Genomic DNA, 20,764 nt, shown 5'->3' on the forward strand with positions numbered 1-20,764 from the left:
GGAGAGCGGGGGTATACAGAGCTCTCTGCCTGCCTTGACCCGTCCTTTCTTCACTGAGGTGTGGGGCTCAGCTGGAAGCTCTTACATAACCAGCCCTGTTGCTGATGAGGCTGCAGCTGGGACAGCCACCCTCCCTCGCACGAGCATCACGAGTCTCCAGTGGGCAGTCCTTGGGCCTTGGGTGGAGGCCAAGCCTGGCTCATAAATAGGGGTCTCCACAGTGCCCTCTGCTCCTTCTGCCCACGATCTTCCTCGCTCTGCCCACATTGCTGGCCTCAGGCCCAGACACCTGCTCCGGTCCAGGGAAATGACTGCCCTTCGAATGCTGTGGATGGGGCTGGTCCTGCTGGGGCTCTTGGGATTCCCACAGACTCTAGCCCAGGGTGAGGGCCATGTCTCGGTACAGCCCAACTTTCAACAAGGAAAGGTGAGGTTCCCCTACCCCACCCCCAAGACAGCACAGCCCTCAGGTCAGTGAGCCTGGCTTTCTCCCACAGAAGAGCTTGCTTGTTCCTCAGAGCCTCTGCTAGCCTGAGGCCTGAGGAGGGCTGAGAAGAAAGGAGGGCTGCCCGGTTACCTAGGCCTGAAAAGAAGCTCTCCTAAGCCACAGCATTCCGTCCAATCTCTCCTCAGAGGGCACTTGCACACATGTGGGCCACATAGTGTTCATGTCTTCCAAACACAGTCCCCTGTAAGCCCAAGACACCCGGGACATGGACAAGCACGGGTCATATATCTGGGTCCCAGGATGACTGGGCACTGGCCAGCACTTATCCAGTGAGGCCCCGGATGTGCTGGGCACTGCTCGTCCCGTATGCCCCTGCACTGGAGCTGGCTGGGACCCCACTACACTGGCACACCACCTGGTTGGTCCACCTGACTCCTCCAGGAATGTGGCATGCTCTGATACCCACTCCACCCACTAGGGGACAAAGATGAGGACCTCAACGTCCTGGGGGAGAGGGTAGGGTCTTTGCTACCCCCCCCTTCCTCCATGGAGCATTGGATCAGGCCTGCTAGAGAGGGAGGAGATGTGGATGGGCATAGCCCAAGGAAAGGGTGGCTACTGGGACCAGTGTAGCAGGGGAGTCGGAGGGGAAAGAACCAGAAGCCCACCGAATCTGCCCATGAGGGGAGCGTGGAGCATTGCCAACCTAGGCATCCACTGGTCGCAGTTCCTGGGGTCCTGGTACGTCGTAGCCCTGGCCTCCAATTCAACCTGGTTCCGGGATAAGAGAACAGGAATGTTTATGTGCAAGTCAGTGCTAGCTCCCTCCACAGACGGCGGCAGCCTCAACCTCACCTCTATCTTCCTCAGGTGAGAGAATGGGGTGCGGCCAGTTCTGGGGCCCAGAAGTCCCCATATCATTGTCAGGGGACATCTTGGGGCTTGTTTCCTTACTTCAAGGGTGTTCTGCCCACAGGAGAAACCAGTGTGAAACCAAGATCATGATACTGCAGCCTGGGAAGGTTCCCGGACAATTCAACTACCGCAGTCCCCGTGAGTAAAGCACTTCCTGATCTGGGTCAGTTCTGAGGTCCCTGCTGGCAGACTGGACAACTCCGTCCCAAAACTGTGGAGATAATGGTCACAGCACCAGGGTCAGTCATCCAAGGACAGACCTGGTTGTGAATCTGCCTCAGGCACGTAGGACGTAGGTGTTGGAGACAGACCTCTCTCTGGGGGCTGTGTCCTCTCTGAAGCCCACCCATGTTCTGCCAGGCCCCTTTCCTGCCCAAATGGAATTTTCCAGATCTCTGCTGCCCAAGTGGGTTACTCATGGGTGTTCCCAGAATCCTACCCACACTTCAATAGTCCCTACCCAAGGACCTCTCTCCTCCATCCCTCACCTGAGATATGGCTCCCCACAAGAACCCTATTTCCAACCAGGCAGTGGTGGTGGCACACGTCTTTAATCCCAGCACTTGGGAGGCAGAGCCAGGAAGATCTCTGTGAGTTTGAGGCCAGCCTGGTCTACAAAGCGAGATCCAAGACAGGCACCAAAACTATACAGAGAAACCCTATCTTGAAAAACAAAACAAAAAAAAAAAAAAAGCAAAAAACAAAACCACCCAAAAAACAATAACAACAAATCCTATTTCCTTCTCCTTCTGCCTGTATTGTAACCCAGCCTGCGATTTTCTGAACCTAAGTGTTTTCTGCCTTCTCCCCAAGACTTGTGGTTTGGGGACAGTGTTCCTGGGCTGGGCAGGCAGGAAGCCAGAAACTGGCAGGTGGTCCCTGAGGGAGGGATGAGAATGGGAGCCAAAGGCCTGAGGCCCTCCCTACAGTGACGCCCTCAGAGGTCACCCCTTCCCAGTAGAGGAGGACAGAATTGTGGGAGCTGTGTATCCCCCCCATCAGTGTCATCTCTTGGGTTCCCAGACTCTGGCAATACCCAAGCCATCTCCGTGGTGGAAACCAACTACAATGAGTATGCACTACTGCTCAGCTCGGGCACCAAGGGCATGGGCCAGCCCTTCCGCATGACCAGCCTCTACAGTGGGTATCACACCCCACCAGGCCTCCACCCAGGGGAGACCCCTTAGAAGCTTGAGGTTGGAAGAAGCCGGAGACCTGATCCTGGCGGGGGGGGGGGGGGGGGGGGAAGGGGCGGGGGGAGGGCGTACCAAAGGGCAGTCCCCAAGACACAGTGCAGGGCAGAATGGAGGCTTTTTTGTCCCCTGAGGCTGGTTCCTTCTTTATCTACCAGGCCGAACCCAGACCATAAAGGACGAACTAAAGGAGAAATTCACCACCTTTAGCCATGACTACGGCCTCACAGAGGAAGACATTGTTTTCCTGCCCCAACCGGGTGAGGGAGGCTAAGCTGCGGGGGGAGGGAAAGGGAATTATAGTTGGATTAGAGCTGGACAGCCCTCCCACTGCAGCGGGGGGGGGGGGGGGGGGGGGGGGGGAGAGGGGGAGACTGGGAGAGCGTGGCCCTTGCCCTACCTACTAGCCCAGGGGACTCCAAGGAAATAAACGGAGGTGTCAGTCTGTCCCTGTATTGCAGCCCCCTTTATTGGGAAACCCCTTCCTGGTGGACTCCTAGCACCCCTGTCTGTGAGCCCCCAGCTAGAGGTTTAGGGGTGCTACTGGAAAAAACAGACGGAGAAAGACCACCCCTTCTGTTTTGAAGAAGAGACTGGAGGAGGGTTGGGATGGAGTCTGAAGTTTAGGGGCTAATGCCCCATAGCCTTGGGGGAGGTTCCTGGGAGGCGAGAGAGCCGGACAAAGCTCTGACGAATATGGCTCTAAGCCTGCTCCTGACTGCTTCCCTGGGCTTCCTTCTCGGCAGATAAGTGCATTTAAAAGTGAGAACAGGTGAGAGAGGCCAGTGGGCCGCGTTCACTTGGTAAGTGCTGCCCCGTTCATTTACTCACACAACACATCACCACTGAGTGGGGGGGACTCTGCTCCCCAGACAGAACCAGGTCCAGGCGAGACAGCCAAGAGGAAAATCCCAGTTCCAATTCCAAGGGCTGGAACGGGGCTGATGGCCACGGGCTCCTGGGGAGAGGGATAATGGTGTGGGCGCCTAGTCCCAGACCGAATGAGGAGGGACTTCCCCGGGTCCCCAAGGAACCAGAATGCGCAAAATCAGGGAGGGGAATGGCAAGGGATGGAAACGGGAGTCGGAGGGCTCTTCACTAGTGTCATTGACTGAGACTTTGAGACCAAAGACTCTGGGGGAATCCTCCAGAAAGAGGCCCTTGCCAGAGCACAGTTTGGGCTCCATGGAGCCAAGGGTGTTGCCTGTGTCACTGATGGATCCCGTTCTTCTGTCCAGGTGATCTGGCCCTCAGGACTCCTTCACTCTGTCACTCTCGAGACCACAGCCCTGGCTCCCCAAAGTGCTTCTACACCCTGCAGCTTTGTCTTGATTAAGAAATAAAGTCCAAAGCAAATCAGATCTTGACTCTTGTCTGTCTGTCCCCTGGGCCGCCCCTTGCCCCTCCCGTAAATATCTCAATATGATAACAAGAGGGGTGTCTGTTCTTGCTGAAGTCCTAACTAGGAACAGCCTAAGGGCTATGCTGGACTCGGCACCTACCCTGCATGGGGTTCTAACCTCACCACATGCCCCAACCCCTCTAGCCACAGCCCCTTCAAGCTGCTGACCACAACCAGGCCTGGGCTGGGCTGGTGAAAGTTAGTCATTTCATAGCTAATCCCTTAGACATGTGTCCACCCCTGCCCTGACAGTAGCCACTCAAGGAGGAAGAGACTCCAGGGGGCCTCACATCCCATAACCTTTCAAGGTGTGGGATTAGAACCTTTGGATTGGGCAGTAAGCTGAGGGACAAAAAGGAGCTATTTGGTCGGGTGGTGGTGGTGCACACCTTTAAACCCAGTACCCAGCACTCGGGAGACAGAGGCAGGCAGATCTCAGTGAGTTCAAGGCCAGCCTGGTCTGTAAAGAGAGTTCCAGGGCAGCCAGGGCAACACAGAGAAACATGGTTTCAAAAAGCCAAAAAAGAAAAAAGAAAAAGAAAAAGAAAAAAAAAAAAAAACGGAGCTGTATGTCTGATGGCTGCTAGAAGAGCATCTGTGCTCCCATGGACAGAGCGGGCTGAAGAGAGCCTACCAACCTGTACCTCTGCCTACTCCGGCCCCCTCGGGAGGGAGTGTAGAAGCAACCAAGTCAGGTGCAATTCCACAATTCCATCAGTGCCCTATCCCAGTGGGTTGTGTCCTAGGACAGGACAGGCATCTCAGGGCATCTTGGGAACATGGAGTCCACTCAGAGGAAGCCACTCCCCCACCCCCACCCCCACCCACGCTCTTCTGACCCGAGGATCCTCCACAATGCTGTAGGCTCTGTGGGTTCGTCTCTAGGCTGGGCTCAGATCCCCATCCAGGACAACGTTGTCTCTCACACCCATCTCACCTGCTTGTTTCTCCATCCCAGGCTTCTGTCTACACATTCTTTCATTCCAGCTTATCAGGGCCTTGGACTTCAAGAAAGACCTCCATTCACTTGCTGCATTGGACCAGGAGTGGGCTTTCGAGTATGAGTACACTGTCCAGAACCAGCAGTTGGAATACATTGCCTCAGTTTCCCAGCACTGGGCTGGGGTTGATCTAGGTACAGAAGCTGCTGGTGCCAGACACTGAGCCTCAGCAGGGAAGCATCCTGGCGAGATGAGATAAGGATCTTATCTCTCTGCATCTTACAGGATGCAGAGGTTTCCATGCAGCTCGCCTGCCCTACCCTGCAGTTCAGGGCACCTGGTACAGAGTTGGGGCTGTGTCAGATGACCAGGGCTTCCAGGACCCCAAGGAAGACGGGAAGATGCACATGGCCCTCGTGAACCCCTTACCCGATGGTGATCTGGCTGTCAAGCTTGGGTATCCCACATAAGTGATCCTATGAACCTCACCTTCAGTGTGGCCTCATCCAAGTGTGCAGGTAATGAAGGTCGGGAAGAAGCAGCTCTGTCCCTGACATACCGGAGGTGCAGCCCAGCGGCTCCTGACAGCCTGGGCAGTGAGACCCAAATAAAGGCCACAGAAGCCTGCTCTCCAAAGGACCTCAGGCCACACCAAATCCTGCCTGAGGCCTGAGTGAGGAAACAGGGTCCGAATGTCTGTGTGTGTGTGTGTGCCTGCAGAGGAGGCTAGGGATTTGGCACTCCGTGGATGTGTGCCTTGGTAACCCCCTCCTTAACTTCCCCACCCCAACAGGCCTTTCCTGTCCTGTAAGATGTCCTTGGATTTTTGTGGGAAGGCCAATAGGAGACCCTGTGACAGCTTTGCATGGGCAGTGTCCTCAGATCCTTGGGGTTAGGGCTGCCTGAAAAACAGGGCAGATCTCGAGGTGGAGCACCATCAAGGTCCACTACCCAGGTGTCAGGTGTGGACTTTTTCCTCCCCAGGCCAGATGTCGAATGCCAGGAGTTAGAAACAACCTTCACCAAGGGTGCTATGGCCAGGCAGTTCTTCGACCTGGGTGAGGAGGTGGGTGGCCAGCAGTGCCGTTCTGCAGCAGGGAAAGAAGTGGGGGCGGGGTACCTCATTATGTAAGCTGCAGGATTGGCAAAGGGGGCAAGCCTTCCTGAGTGGAGTGTCCCAGGGGTGGCTTCCATATTGTGGATCTTCCTAGGTGGGCCTCCTTGAGTCCTGGTCCCAAGCCACTTCTCACTCTTAGCCATGGCCTGGAGCGACGTTCATGTGCCCTTCATGTACTACAGCACTTGGCTGTGTTATACTTCAGGACTGAGAAGTGAGGCATTCAGAATGCCTGGCAGCAGCACTATCGTGGGTTGGCAGAGGGGCTGGTCCTGATGACCCATGGCACCAGACACAGGCCCCTCCCCAGAGCAGTGGCCCCAGCCTGGGTGGGAGTACCACCCAGGTTCACATCTCATCACTTGCCCACTCACTGAGAGAGAAACTTTGTTTCTCAACGTGTCTTCTTGGGACCTCCAGAGTCTGGAGCAGGGGGCCCAGACTGCACAAACCCTACCTCATCTTTGTCCCTGCCCATCTGTGCTCAAGACCTTCCTTGCCTGCCCTCAGTCCGCACCCCATAGGTGTTTCCTGAAGGTGCATAGGCTGGCAAGCCAAGTGGGCCTGCACCCCAGCTAGGGTGCCCTGCTGCCTACCTACATCAGGTGAGTGCTGCCTCCAACCCAGCTCAGGACGGCAGGAGCCAGGACACTGAAGATCCAGACTGTAGAGACCCACAGAGGTTTCCTAGTGAGAACTTACTCAGGGTCCAAGAATCTGAGCTTGCTTTACCCAGCAGGGGATGATTACCAGGGTCTGGTAACACGGTTGTGGTTCCCAGGTGTTTGAAAGGGTCTACACTTGGCTATGAGGCTAGGCGATGTGCTTTGATCTAGCAAGGGGGAAGTCTTTTGCCCCACCCCTTGGTGTTAGAAAAAGTCCCTTTGAAGACTGAGAAGGGACCATTGGGTTTTGATCCTCCCAAAGCTATCCTGTGTTTCTGTCTGTCTCCTCCGCTATCTATCTATAAGTTTCTTTTTTTTTTTTTTTTTGGTTTTTCGAGACAGGGTTTCTCTGTGTAGCTTTGCGCCTTTCCTGGAACTCACTTGGTAGCCCAGGCTGGCCTCGAACTCACAGAGATCCGCCTGGCTCTGCCTCCCGAGTGCTGGGATTAAAGGCGTGCGCCACCACCGCCCGGCTATCTATAAGTTTCTTATCTCTCTCTCCTCCTTATAGGAACCCTTTGAAAGGTGGGAGCTGGCCTCCCACACCAGACTGGTCACATAAACCCAGAGTCACCCTACAGTCTGCAAACCAGGACGGAAGTCCCAGAGGACAGACACGCTTTGACTGTCTAGGCCAGGTGAGAGGAGAGAATGTCCAGGTCAGTACACGCAGGAGACTATCATTAGCTGAGGTGCAGGACTAAGGGAAGAAGAGGCAAAGGTGTGCATGAGACCTGCTTTCTCAACAGATCGCTGTATTGGCGCACTGGCATAGACAGGTGAGTACCCTTGGAGATCCCTCCCAAAGCCCCACCCCAACCCCAACCGCAATGGGGGTGGCCTCTGGTATGGAGAAGGCAGGGAAGCCTGGTCACCACAGCTCCAAGCAGTTCCCCTAGCCCACCACACCCTCACCCCACTTTTAGCAATGCCTGGGGACTGGCTACACCCTCTCCTTGTTTTGCAGTGATGGATCCAGACAGCCAGAGGCCAGTTGGGATTGAGCTGCCTATGTGCTGGATCTTCCCCCCGAAGAGCTGCTGGTTTCTCTGTACAGCTCCCCAAGCTGACAGAAGCACTATTTGACAGGGGAAGGCAGAGAGTGGGTGGTGGGTGGCAGGGACTCCGACCACGTGAGCTGAGTCCCTCAGGACAGTTCCTGCAGGGTTGGGTGCAGTTAATGCACCCCGGGTGCTGGGAGAGGGCGGGACCCTGGTTCTGCAGGAGGAAGACCCAAACGTGCCTGAGGATCCTTCTTGGATCCTGTAGACCCCAGCACCCCACTTGAGAGTAAAGTGCTGCTGGCCTAGCTGCCCAGAAGCTCCTGGCTTGGGACAGCAATTACACTCGGCAAGGCGTACCCCACGCTGCCCATGTGTGCCCTGGGCCCTGGGGGCCACTGTAGACAGGCTCAGCCTGCAAGTATCTCAAAATATAAGGCTGCTGAGATGTCTCAGAAGGTAAAGGTACTTGCTGCTAAGTCTTATGACCTGAGTTTGAGTCCTGGGACCCAAGGGTGGAGGAAGAAAACCAAGTCGTACAAGCTGCCCTCTGACCTCCACATTTGCTCCGTGGCACACACTAAAATCCATAATGTAAAACAATAATAATAAGGGCAATGATTGAGGAAGGTAGCAAATATTGACCTCTGACCTCTGCTTGCATGTGCGCACATGTGCACTTGCACATGCATGTGCACACTTGAATTTGTACAACACACACAAAAAGGTAAGAGTACTACTGCCGTGTTTGTACAGGACAGTGTGGTCTTACTCATTTAATCTGTGTGTGTGTGTGTGTGTGTGTGTGTGTGTGTGTGTGTGCTGGGGCCCTGTTGTCTATCCAAGCCGACCAGGTCCCTGAGATCCTCTGGCTTCGGCCTTCCTAACGGGCTTTACAAGTATGTTCCACTGTGCCCGGCAGCACCATTGTCTTGAAAAGACAAAATGGTCCTGAAATTGTTGAGGGTAAAGGTCAATGCTGTCTGTAATGTAACTGTTCTGGAAAATTTAATAAAATTAAATTAAATTTTAAAAAATACTGATTGTGAATTTGTCAAAATGTTGATCATTTTCCCATCTGGGGCTCATTATGCTATTGTTGCTGCTTTCTAGTTGCTTTGAAATTTTTCAGTAAAAAAAAAAAGAAATTCCTGTCTTTCCAGACTACTTTTCTTGATTGGGGCTGATTGGGCTGCGAGGTCCACAGAGAAAAGAAGTACACACACACACACACACACACACACACACACACACACACACACACCTTTGTGCATGTACCCCAGTGGTCAGCCAGCCCCTTTAATGCCCCAGTACCTTCTGGTCTCCAGGACTTGGCCAATGGTGAGCCCTGTCACTCATTTGAAGGCTTGGGGTCTGGACAGTGGGAAGATCCTACCAAGCTGGAAGTCCCGCTCCCGTCTGCTCCCGTGGCCACGGCGGTGCCTGCAAGGCTTGGGCAATGTTCAGTCAGCCCAGAGGTGCGCAGTGAGAACGCTGCCCGAGCACACGCTGTCACTCGATTCATGTTGTATGCCTTGTCATAGACCAAGAGGAGAGACAGAGGTCTCACAGGCCACGCAGCGACAGAGACAAGGCAGATCTTCCTGCACACCAGTTCAGCTTCACCTCCATGGACTCCCAAAGGGTCTGGAATGGGGAGAGGCAGGCTGTCCTCTGTAGCCTCAAGGACACCATACCCTTCATTCTGGGGCTAGGAGTCCTGGTTCCTGGGAGTCCAGGAGTGGTCGGTCCCTGTCGTCAGAGGTTAGTCCACCTGTCATATGCTGCACTACCCCAGTATGGCCACAAGGGGCAGCTCTGAGCCAGTTCTTCAACCAGAAACAACTATGTCAACTCACTTATAACAGTATTACAAGCTACGTCAAATCTTGCCCTTCATGCTCAAAATCCCTGGACCCCAATGGGTCCTACCTTACCTAGAGTGGTCGTGACATGCTGCTTGAGCAGGCCTGAAATTCCTTGGTTCAATGGGCTGGAGAGATGGCTCAATGGTTAAGAGTAGTTGCTGCTCTTCCAAAGGACCCAAGTTCAATTCCCAGCACCCACATGGTAACTCACGACTGCTTGTAATTCCAGCTTCAGGGAATCTTTTGGATTCTATGAGTACCTGACTCACGTGCACATGGACACACACATACATATAATTTAAAAATTAAAGAAAATATTCCTTGGTTCAAACAATGGTCCTGCCTCAGCCCCCGGAGTGGTTGGGGCCACCGCTGTGCCTAGCCCATTGCCTAAGCACTGAAGACACAAAATTGGAAAAACAAACAAACAAACAAAAAAAAAAAAACCCCACAACCACCACCACAAAAACCCAGCAGCTTCCTAGACTGAGAATCAAATCACTGTAGAATTTAGCAGTTTAGACGATAAGCTGTGTTATCTCTGGGTCCGTAAGGTCTGGTACCGACCCTCTAGTGGAAGAGGATGCAGTGTGCTGTTTCCCAGGTCTGGGCAGGCTCTGCCTCTTAGTTTCCTCACTAGCACTTGCAGGCCTCCTTACTCTGTTGGTCAAAGGTGTCCTGGGCTGCCTTGTGTCGTGGTGAGGAATACAAGAGGGATTGGGAGAAGTGAGAGCCATCACTCTGCCGTATTCCAGTGGCTAGAAGCAAGACTTTAGGAGCAATTTCTGGGAGGGGTCATCTGAGGGTGGCAATGCAAGCAGACGTCAAGACTGTCCTAGAGAATCCTAAAACCACAGTGACAAGCAGGGAAAATAACTAATGACATGGGAGAGAAGAGAGAGATAGGCAGAGTTGAAATGTTCTACGCAGAGCCTCAAGAAAACTCTTTCAAAAGATGCTGTTTCGGCAAAGAGCTAAAGGTAGTATACAGGGCTGGGGACAGGAAACAACCCACACAAGGGCTCTGAGGCAGGAGCCTCATCAGGCCTGAAAAAAGTGGGAACTGAGGTATGCTTGGCCGACGGCACCCTTCAAATATGTTAGTTACAACAATTCACAGAGTCAGTGACCACTCTCCCCATGGCTCCCGTAGGGTCACGACAGCCCTCTTGCACAGCCTTGGGAAGACTTCTGTTCCCATCCAGGCCTCCTCCTGAGCACACCCTTTACCGGGCTCCACCCTCTGTAGATAGCAGCTCAAACACCAGCTCATATTCTGTAGCCCCTGATGCGGATTCCGATCAGCACTTTGCCAAAACCTCAGTGCTGTCCTGTTGATTATTCATTTCTTGCATTAGATCTCAAGTTCCAGAGACCTTGTGTTGGTCAAGGTGTCCTCAGGGATAAAACAGCACGGAGAGTCGGGGTGGGAGGGATCGGACAACAAGAGGGTATTGTATGGAGTAGGGAGACTTCCCTGTTTACACTCTTTACCAAACATACTGTACTCAGTCTTGCATTTTGGTTTGTTACAATTCAGTGTGGAAAGAGTTGTGTTTGTATCTAAAGTGACAAGTAGGTCCGGAGGCCTCCAGGATCAGCCCATGTTTAGGAAAGAGGACCAGCATTGAAAAGCAGCAGGTGCGCGCGCGGTCGCTAGGAGGGACCCAGAATAGCCGAGGGGCACAGGAAGCAAGGCCCTTATAGATTTCTGCTAGGGTGCAAGGGCCAAAGGAAGGAGCCTGGTATAGCACTGAGGAGCCTACTTCCGAAGGGGGTAGAGCTCTAAGCCCCGCCCTCTAGTCCCGCCTCGCTCTAAACCCCGCCCTCGAGGTGCCTCCAGCCCCGCCCCGAGCACTAAGCTCCACCCTCTAGTTCGGTCCTGGGAGCCAGGCCTGATCTCCGGAAACACTGCCAGGCCTGGGTACGGCTCCGCCCCGCTGTCTTGTCTTTCCGTCCTTGCAGACACCAGAAGTTCCGCCCCCGAGCGGACTCCGTAGCTTGCGAGTCACCAAGTTCGTACTTCTGCGCAGGCGCCCTCAACCCACAATAGGTTTGGCTCCTGGGCTGAAACCGCTTTGCTGCCATGGCCCCTCCGCCGCTGTCGCCGCCGCCGCTTTGCATTCTGCCACCAGGCTCAGGCCCTCCCCGCTTCGTCTGCTACTGTGAGCCGGAGGATGGTGGAGACCGGGACGGCGGCGGCTTCAACCTCTAGTGAGTGGGGTCTAGGGATGTGGGGTGCGGGAGTGCAGCGGCCGCGGTGCCTGACAGCCCCTCCCGCCCAGTGTGACGGACGCCGCGGAGCTCTGGAGCACCTGCTTCTCGCCTGACAGCCTGGCAACGCTCGTGAGTACCAGCACTGGGGATGGGAGACATCTGGGAGCCTAGCACCCCCTTACCCTCCCCGCTTTGGCTATGGTCCTAATAGTATTACAAGGTTGGGCAGTTTGGAGTGTCCAGTGGGTCCAGGGTCTTGGGCTGTCAGTGACAATTCTGTGTTCCCAGCAGAAAGCCCGATTTGGTCTAAGTGGGACTGAGGACATCCCTTCCCGGTTCAGGTGAGTCCCGATTAGGGAGGCCTCGTGGGTGAGGAACTTGGAATAGGGTTAAAACACATCCTCTCTCTCCGCAGGGCAGCCTGCCAGCAGCAAGCAGTGACTGTAAGCCTGCAAGAGGATAGAGCCTTGATGACACTCTCAGGAGGCACCTCTGCACTAACCTTTGACCTCTCCAAGGTGCCCAGCCCAGAGGCAGCCCCCAAGCTACAGGCTTTGACTCTCAGCCTGGCAGAGCGTGTGTGCAACCTGGAGAGGCGGCTAGCAGGTAGGCTATATGTGAGCACCTGTACCCTCACTCAAGGACCTGCGTTTGCGTACCCTCTTGGCATTGAGTGGGGTGCCCATCGCTTTCTCCCAGCTGCAGAAGAGACCGCCACTAGTCCCAGGAAGAACACCCATCCAGTGGGCCCTCAGCTTTTCTTACCAGGTAAGAGGTAGGCCTGGCATGTAGGTTGGGGCTAGTCTTTCTCTGGAACTGCCTCCCCGGATGCCGGGTGCCTCATGTTCTAGAGAGAATCTTTCAGTGTGGACAGAGTTCCGGTCAGAGTTCTTTGGGGTTCAAGATTTCTCTGATCTGATTTTCCGGCAGAACTTGATCACCAGAGAGGCAGCTCTGGACTTGGGGTCAGGAGACGGTGTCCAGGGGAGTCTCTCATCAACCCTGGCTTCAGAAGGTACTTGCCACATGTCTTCCCTACCCTGGTCCCTTCCCTTTCCTCTGTGCATTACATACTCTTGTCTTCTAGCAAGAAACCAGCTGGAGGTGTAGACTTCGATGAGACCTGAAAATACAGCAGAGCCTGGGACCTTGCCAGGAGCCTGTCTACAAGGAAAGGGGTAGATCTGAAACCCCCACCAGTCAGAGAAACCCCTTGCTTAACTTGCTGACTGGTCCTACTGTTGGGCAGGAATGCCTCTCATCCCTTCCTTGTGAAATAAACTGCTCTCTTGGGTAGAAATGCTAGGCCAGACTTGACTGGTGAGGATCGGCCTTGGGGAGGAGGCCAGAGAAGACCCTTTTGGTGTGGAGCCCCAGGATGCAGACAGATGCATCAGGCTCTGGGTATCCAGGAGGCTCTCCTGGCTAGATCTAGGGTAGAGCTTTCTTAGACTGACTGTGTTGTTTCTGCATGGGCAGCCCAGAAGCTGAGAAGGTCCCAGCCTGGTAGGGCCAGCACTCCATAAGGCTTGGAATGCTGTCCCACACTTCTAAGCCCCACCCAGGCAGGACAGGTCATACCTGTCCCATACAGAGACGCACAGGGGAGTTGTCTTGAGGAAGATGGCATATTTGGAAGGCCACTACAGAGTGCCAGACGGTGGAAGCCCCTTCTAGGAGGAGGTGGGGTTGGCCTGCAGCCTGTGGCAGGACTAAGGAATGTAGGCCTGCCACCACCCACCTGGCCAGGATCCCGGAGGTTGAGCTCCATGGGGCTCTGCTCCCCACCCTTCTTGGCCATCCAGGGCACCGCGCCCAGCTCTGGCCTGACTGGTTTGGGAGACTAATCCAGTCCCCTAGATCCCTGATGCCACTGTGCCAGGGCAGCTGTAGGGGGCCCCAGGCCTTTGCTAGCACCATGGAGGAGGATGAGCTGTACCCTGCTTACTGGACTCTCGCCCTCATCCTTTTAGGCTTTCATCCTGAACTATGCTTCTCACCATGGGGTTGGGCTGGCGTAATTGTGGGCCTCTGGCCACTTGGATGTTCAGGACACGCTTAACTTGGGGCAGAGATGCCTTTATGGGGCTGCAGATGAGTGTGTGGAGGCAGGGGTGCTAACGGGGGTGCACAGCAGGCTGATAAGCTGCCAGGATCTCGGCACTGTGTGGACACGTGTACTTGAACTCCTTCTCCTGCAGAGCGCTGTCCAGGTAGCGGCGGACACCACACAGTTCCTCAGGGATGGGCATCTGGCGGAAGTGTGCACACACCGTCTGTAGGTACAATAGAGTGTGATTTCGGGCCTCGCTCGATGGCCTTTCTCCCCACACCTACCAGTTGGTCCCTAGCTTACATCCACAATATGCAGCTTGGGCAGCAGGCTGCAGTCAGCCAGTGTGAACTGGTCACCGTCTAGGAAGCGGCGTCGGGACTCGCGAAGTTGTGGCTCCCTTTCTAGTTCATGGTCTAGTGGTGCACGCAGGTAGCTGTCCAGCCTGGTCAGGGCCCGGAGCAGCTGCTGATAGAGGACTTGGGGGCAATGGCACAGTAAGGACTTAGCCTTGGTCTTGGATGGGCCCTCCTGCCCGTACCTTCTGGGCTGTGTCTCACCATTGTCCTGTGTAGGTACTGGGTTCTTGATGAAGGCAGAAAACTTGTGGAAGATGTCATTTCCGGCTGTGTTGGACTCTCTGTACCTAGGTGCCAGGCTAGGGAAGCTGTAGGAGTGAATGGTTTGAGAACTCCAGTCAAATCCTCAACATACACTCTCTCAAAGCACCCTTCCTAGGCACTCTCCCGAGTGTCCCCCCACCACCATGGAGTCCCATCTTTGCCCCCCTGCCCCCTCCGGTGCTCACTCAGGTGGCCTCAGCGTCGCCTCTAGAAACTCCTCAATCTGCAGCGTGTCTGTCTTGGCATCCCCATCATAGAGCAAGATGGGCAGCTGCGAGCCTGGCGCGAAGTCCTTCAGCACGTCCAACGCCCTGTGGACACCAGGCAGAAGGGAGGTGGCTGGCCTGAGGGGGGCAGAAGCCAGGGAGGGGTCCGGGGCTGCGTCTCACCTTCGTGTGTCCACTGTGGTGAGTGTGAAGGGCACACCCTTGAGGAGCAGGACCATGAAGAGCCGTTGACAGGAAGGGCAGTGGCCTACGCTCTCGCCGTCTTCACTGGCCTGGGTGGGTGGAGCGGGGGTGTTGGGCTGGGAGCAGACTCAGGAATCCCAATACCTGGCTGGGTGGGAACCTGCCTCCCACTGCCATTGGCTCTGAGGCACACTAGGACTCTGGCCAGGCTGGCCATGGCACCTACAAGTGTCTAGTGAGGGCCCTTGACCTGACCCCTGGAATGGGGAAAGCAAGAGATGCTGGGAACCTGGAGGCGGGTAGGGACCGTGCCTGCCTGGGCTTGGGGTCCTGCCACAATCCTTTCCTTCCAGAGCCAGAGAGTTCCAGTCACAGAAACTGGCTACAGGGTGGGGTAGGCCAGAGAGTCATCTTCTAAGTGATCAACCCACACAACTGGGTATTGAAGCTGACAGCTCAGCTCAGGGAAGTGGCCAAAGAGGAGGCCAGGACCTGCCCCCCACTCAGATCCCAGCACCGGCCTGAGAGCTCATGGGGCTATCTGGCAAGCCCCCTTCTGGCACGTGAACCTGAGTCTCTAGCTGAGTCTCTGGTACAAGCTACCAGACTGACACCTCCCCACCATGGGGCTTTCTCCCAGGGCTGGACCAGGTCCAGGAGCCAAAGTGAAGAGCAGGACCCAGGCTATCTGATGCCCCCACCATAAGAGCTCCTCCCCCAGGCTGCCTGACTATTCAGTCCTGTGTGGGGCAGCTTCAGCCCACCACAGGGGAAGGGCACCCTTAGGAAGACCCACCCCTCAGCCTTGCACAAGGAAACAGAACACCCCTTCCAGCCCAGCCTGCCCAGAACCTTCACAAACAGCTGGAGCTTGGTGGTTTCGGCCATGGTAGGAGCTGAGGCATCCAGCGGCAGCACAGGGCACAGGGTGTGCCTTGGGAACTCTTTAAATCTCCCTGGATGCCCCACCCTCCCCAGTCTGTGGGCCCGCCCCCACGGAACCACCTAGGCAGCAGATAGGACGCCAAGGCAGAGCCAGCTGTCTGTACGAGACCAGAGTGTCCATGCCTAACAGTGACCACAGGGAGCCTGAGTCTCGGGGCTGGCTGTGAGTATGGGAGACTGTCTCACAGCAAAAGACTGAAGCCTCAGTGTGACGGTGATGAGGCCAGTGTGGTGGGTGCAAACTGGCGGGTGAGGAGGCCACGAGAGACCAGGGGCATAGAATACTACAGGCCCACAAGGGGAAGTTCTGGATGGGAGCCGTGCTACACTGATCTCAGCCCAGGGCCAGCCTCAGCCCTCCAGAGTAAATCCTCTTCATTGTCAAATCCTTATCTAAAAACGCCTCAGTTTGCCCTTCTGGAAGAGACGCCCCCTCCCTCCAACAAAGCCCAGCCAGGTAGGGCCCTCTGCCCTCAGGGTGGGCCCACATTCCTGACATGTTCGTGGCTGGCAGGCTGATAAGCCTGGGTTTTGATGTTTAACCCAGCTGGGCAGGGGATTCCATGCCCCATCCTGTCCACACAGGCTCTGAGCAGGTTTCTAACTCTTAACCTTAACGTTCAGATGGCACCAGGAAGGGTTAGGAGCTGCTACCTGCTGGCTGAGGAGCTGGGAAGGTGGTCCCCAGCAGGAAGGAAAAGGGCAGGATAGTCTGACCCTACCGGGCACATACCTGCCACTCACTCAGGCTTCCTGAGCCCGCTGGGGTCCACAGTGCGAGTTCCTTTGGCATTTGGTAGCAGGCCGCCCTGCAGGAGACTTGGCCTTTAGAACTGGTGCTCCCGGAGGACTGGCACTGCCCACGGCTAAGACCAGGACCTGTTGATTGCTTCCCTCTCTCCGGTAGGTTGGTGCCGTCCAGGCTGGGTAGTGCAGCCAAGGTGACTCCGTCCCTGCCCACTCACCTGCGCACATGCCTGACTCCGGCCAGTGCCGCAGCTCTCCCAGGCTTCCTGCTCCCTGAGCCCCTTCTGATCACTGCCCTGATCTCAGCTGAGCTCCCAGGCAGGTAGAATACAGCTCTGACATCCTTGGAGCTTGGGTGTGTGCCAGAGTCTCAGTTTCTCCTCTGACTCTTGCCTTGACTCCTAGAGCCAGTTTTATTTTGGCATCTCGCTGACATGGTCAGCTTTCTGCTTTGTGGTTTTCTGTCCTTTGCAGGCAGATCACCACTGCAGCCCCTGAAGCCTTTCCAAACTGCCAGTGGTCACCAGACAGGCCCTGTGTTTACATATTTTTTGCAAAGCTGCCCTGAGAAATGCACAAGAAAGGGTGAGGTGGGCAGACAGCATGAGCAGTGGCATGGGGGGAGGGGGAGAGACACATCTCAAAACCAAGCCAAAGTGCTGCAGCCTCTTCACTGTTGCAGGCGGCGGGGCTGTGGACGTGTCCTGTGTCGGTCTGTGGGTGGTAGGAGCCGTGCTCGGCTCTCCTGCCCATCGTCTCCTGGGGTCAGCTCCAGTTTGCCTCCCAAACTCCAGGGTCATCGCCGCACCACTGAACTGTGTCCCTCGCAGGGAGTGGGATGAGAGATGGGCCCACAAGTGCATGCCAACAGAGTGGGTATTGTGGATTTGCTGTGTGACCCCAAAAGCTTCATGCATTGGAATCTTTTTTTTATTTTTTAAGATTTATTTATTTATTATGTATACAGGAGAGGGTGCCAGATCTCTTTACAGGTGCTGGGAATTGAACTCAGGACCTCTGGAAGAGCAGTCAGTGCTCGTAACCTCTGAGCCATCTCTCCAGCCCCCAAACTATTTATTTTTTATTTTATTTATTTTATGTACACTGGTGTTTCACCACATGTGAAGGATGTTGGATCCCCTGGAACTGGAGTTACAGACAAATGTGAGCCTCCATGTGGGTGCCAGGAATTGAACTTGAGTCCTCTGGAAGAACAGCCAGTGCTCTTAACCACTGAGCCATCTCACCAGCCCCCACATTGGAATCTTAAACCCCAGGACCTGAAACTTTACTCGGAAATAGTGTCTTTAAAGAGGCAATCGGATTGAAAATGAGACTGGCCAGTAGGCTCTCATTCAACGTGATCATGTCCTTTCCAAAGGGGAGATCTGTGGCTAGGGTACATTCCAGTGGTAGAGAGCTTGTCTGGCATGCCAGGCCCTGTGTTCGATTTTCAGCACCACAAAGGGGATAGAGGAGATTTGAACACAGACATGGTCGCAGAACATCCTGCGAACATGATGCAGAGGAGGGCAGGATGACACACCTATCCTCCAAGGATTGTGGAAGGCAAAGTCCAGGAGCTGGGGAAGGGCCTGAAATACACCTTCCCTCGGGCTTTTAGTGAAGCCAGCCTGCAAAAACGCCAGTCTCCTCTTTGTACGGCCGCTACAGCAAACCAATACAAACACAGGATAACACAGAGAACTACTGAAAAAAAAAGCAGGATTAGCATGCAGGATTATGAACTTCTGCTGGTCTATTCTGAGCCAGAGACATCTGTAGGTAACTTCTTTTTGTTGTTGTTGTTTTTTGTTTTGTTTTTGTTTTTCAAGACATGGTTTCTCTAACAGCTCTGGCTGTCCTAGAACTCACTTTGTAGACCACCAGGCTTGGCCTCGAACTCACAGAGAGCCACCTGCCTCTGCCTCCCGAGTGCTGGGAGTAAAGGCATGCACCACTACCTGAAGGTAACTTCTGACAGAGGTACATACACCAACTTTTGCTCTGTCCAGACATGCCGTGTGTGTTTCCAACCTGTGAATTTGTGTGAGTTGTAAATAGTTATTTAGTTAGTTAGGTTTTTTTTTTTTTTTAGATACCTGTTTATTTATTTGGTTTTTTGAGATAGTGGTTCTCTGTGTGCTCCTGGCTGTTCTGGAACTCTCTTTGTAGACTAGACAGGCCTAGAACCCAGGTAGATCTGCCTGCTTTGGTTTCCTGAGTACTGGGACTAAAGGCATGTGCCACCATGGCCAGTAGTTGTAAATATTTTAAAGAAATGAGAAAAGCCTGGTGATGCAGGCCTGCCATCCCATCTACTTAGGAGGCTGAGGCAGGAGGATGATAAATCCAGGGGGATTTAGGGAGGCTTTGTCTCAAACAAATAATGTAAAAAGGTTGTGTGCAGCTGGCTCAGAGGTAGAGCAATTCCCTAACGTGTGGGGCCCTTCAATCTAACATCTGACTCCACCAGTACCCCACCCTCCAAAAAACTAAATACCACCCACCGTAACTGAACCCATGACTTCCCCAGACCATAGGACCTTGCCCGGAAGTCTCGACTACATACAGAGCATCTTCTGGAGCTGCTAGACCCAAGACTGCCTCATGTCTCCCTCCTTGTACCTCTGACTCCCTGATAAAATTGAGATTGTCTCTTATAAAAGTCCTGCTCCTGTACACAGTTTCAACTGTGGGGGTTTTTGTTTTGTTTTGTTTTGTTTTGTTTTTTTAGATATGGTCTCATGTAGCTCAGGCTGGCCTTGATTTCCTGATCCTCATACCTCCACTTCTCAAGTGCTGAGGTTACAGGTGTATGTCATCATACCTGGTCCCTAACAGCTGGGAGGGTTGTGTCTCCCTTCTGTTCTGAAATTGGAGTGTTGGTGGGGATTTACTCCTCTATTTCTGAGCTCTGCCTGTAGAAAGTACCTGGGTGTGGTGACGTGCCCATAGTAGACCTAGTACCAAGATCCTCGATCTCCCCAAAGGGCTCTACTGTGTCATGTCTCCCCAGACATGAAATGTGTTGAAACCTCGTAGCGATGGTGAAGAATTAGGAGGTGGGGCTTATCAGACCTTATTTGAGCATAAGGGTGGAGCCCTCATGAGCAGGATCTGTCATCTTACAAAGGAGACCCATCAGGATTCCACATAGAGAATTCTGCTCTTAGATTCCTAGTCTCCAGAACTATGAAGAATTAATGTATTGTTTGTGGGCCCCCAGCCCCAGAGGGGAAGGGAGGAAAGGTTGATCTGTATGTGGTCTAGAAAGCAGAGGCAGCTCAGAAACTGTCAGAGCAGGGCAAAGAGGCATAGGCCAAGCCAGGCCAGACGTGGAGGCTTCTGCCTCTAATCCCAGCATTTAGGCAGCCTCGGCTACACACAAAGATTCTGTCTCAAAAGTAACGAAAAGCAATGGCCAGCCAGAGATGGTTAAAGCACAAACCTAACAACCCATCTTTGATCCCTGGAGCTGATGGTTGGAGAAGAATCAACTCCATGGCACGTGTGGGCCTACACACAGAGACACACACAGACACAGACACACACACATACACATTCATGTCCTCTCTCTCTCTCTCTCTCTCTCTCTCTCTCTCTCTCACACACACACACACACACACACACACACACACACACACACACACTAAGGAAAAATTTAAGTGCATAGGTCACAGTGACACAATTTTGAAAACAGAGGGGACTATGTGAGAATGTCAAGTAACAAGCAGAAAATTGAATGGTCATCAGCCCCGGGCAACAAGCTATCGCCTCATTATCTGCTAGAAGAGAAACATCCCCCAGTGGAAGCTGAAACCATGCTCCGGAATAGGCCTTCACCAGGACTGCTGGCCTTGGGCATACCATAGCCCACAGTATTCTTCCCCAAAAATGTCCAACTGCATCTGACCCAGGAAATGGTCAGACCCACCCAGAACTCAGCACTTGCCAAACCTGTCCTGGCTGAGGGGCGGGAAGAAAAAGAACGAGTCAGAGACGGCTGTAGCGTAAGGAAATACAACTCTAACTGGTCCTAGAGGCAAGAGAGTCTTCTTTCCTCTTTCTTTCCTGTTTTTGTTTTTAGACAAGATCTTCTGCAGCCCACACTGGCCTCGAACCCCTGAACCCCCTCCAAGTGCTGGAGTCACAGGTATTACCAGCAAACCTAATGTGTTGGTTAGTTTGACGTTAACTTGACAAAAGCCAGGGTCAT

At 54.0% G+C, this 20,764-nt stretch overlaps 3 protein-coding genes across 9 annotated transcripts; 2 read left to right on the top strand and 1 right to left on the bottom strand.

Annotated features, from left to right (window-relative positions):
- Nucleotides 1-208: 208 nt before the first annotated feature.
- Nucleotides 209-3,917, top strand: Ptgds (prostaglandin D2 synthase). 3 transcript variants are annotated; one of them, XM_028868767.2, is made up of 7 exons: nucleotides 210-427; nucleotides 1,176-1,318; nucleotides 1,425-1,501; nucleotides 2,387-2,503; nucleotides 2,715-2,816; nucleotides 3,303-3,359; nucleotides 3,795-3,917. In XM_028868767.2, exons 1-6 carry the CDS (start codon nucleotides 308-310, stop codon nucleotides 3,314-3,316), a joined length of 573 nt encoding a protein of 190 aa, XP_028724600.1. In that variant the 5' UTR covers nucleotides 210-307; the 3' UTR covers nucleotides 3,317-3,359; nucleotides 3,795-3,917. The 3 variants fall into 3 exon arrangements, with proteins under 3 accessions (XP_028724598.1, XP_028724600.1, XP_028724599.1); XM_028868766.2 differs by having other exon boundaries at nucleotides 3,303-3,328; XM_028868765.2 differs by lacking the exons at nucleotides 3,303-3,359; nucleotides 3,795-3,917 and adding an exon at nucleotides 3,201-3,262 and having other exon boundaries at nucleotides 209-427.
- Nucleotides 3,918-11,478: 7,561 nt separating this feature from the next.
- On the top strand, nucleotides 11,479-13,072 carry Paxx (PAXX non-homologous end joining factor). Of its 5 annotated transcripts, none has more exons than XM_028868763.2 (7): nucleotides 11,479-11,764; nucleotides 11,836-11,896; nucleotides 12,056-12,108; nucleotides 12,183-12,373; nucleotides 12,467-12,535; nucleotides 12,698-12,782; nucleotides 12,859-13,072. In XM_028868763.2, exons 1-7 carry the CDS (start codon nucleotides 11,637-11,639, stop codon nucleotides 12,875-12,877), a joined length of 606 nt encoding a protein of 201 aa, XP_028724596.1. In that variant the 5' UTR covers nucleotides 11,479-11,636; the 3' UTR covers nucleotides 12,878-13,072. The 5 variants fall into 5 exon arrangements, with proteins under 5 accessions (XP_028724596.1, XP_028724593.1, XP_037060592.1 ...); XM_028868760.2 differs by having other exon boundaries at nucleotides 11,493-11,764; nucleotides 12,855-13,072; XM_037204697.1 differs by having other exon boundaries at nucleotides 11,493-11,764; nucleotides 11,884-11,896; nucleotides 12,855-13,072.
- Nucleotides 13,073-13,376: 304 nt separating this feature from the next.
- On the bottom strand, nucleotides 13,377-15,809 carry Clic3 (chloride intracellular channel 3). Its single transcript, XM_028868764.2, has 6 exons — nucleotides 15,706-15,809; nucleotides 14,833-14,942; nucleotides 14,629-14,754; nucleotides 14,381-14,487; nucleotides 14,124-14,299; nucleotides 13,377-14,043 (listed from the first exon to the last, which is right to left on the bottom strand). The coding sequence occupies exons 1-6, from the start codon at nucleotides 15,739-15,741 to the stop codon at nucleotides 13,885-13,887; spliced, it is 714 nt and encodes a 237-aa protein (XP_028724597.1). The 5' UTR covers nucleotides 15,742-15,809; the 3' UTR covers nucleotides 13,377-13,884.
- Between the last annotated feature and the right edge of the window lie 4,955 nt (nucleotides 15,810-20,764).

The sequence above is a fragment of the Peromyscus leucopus genome, chromosome 4, assembly GCF_004664715.2.
Source record: "Peromyscus leucopus breed LL Stock chromosome 4, UCI_PerLeu_2.1, whole genome shotgun sequence".
Taxonomy (NCBI): domain Eukaryota; kingdom Metazoa; phylum Chordata; class Mammalia; order Rodentia; family Cricetidae; genus Peromyscus; species Peromyscus leucopus.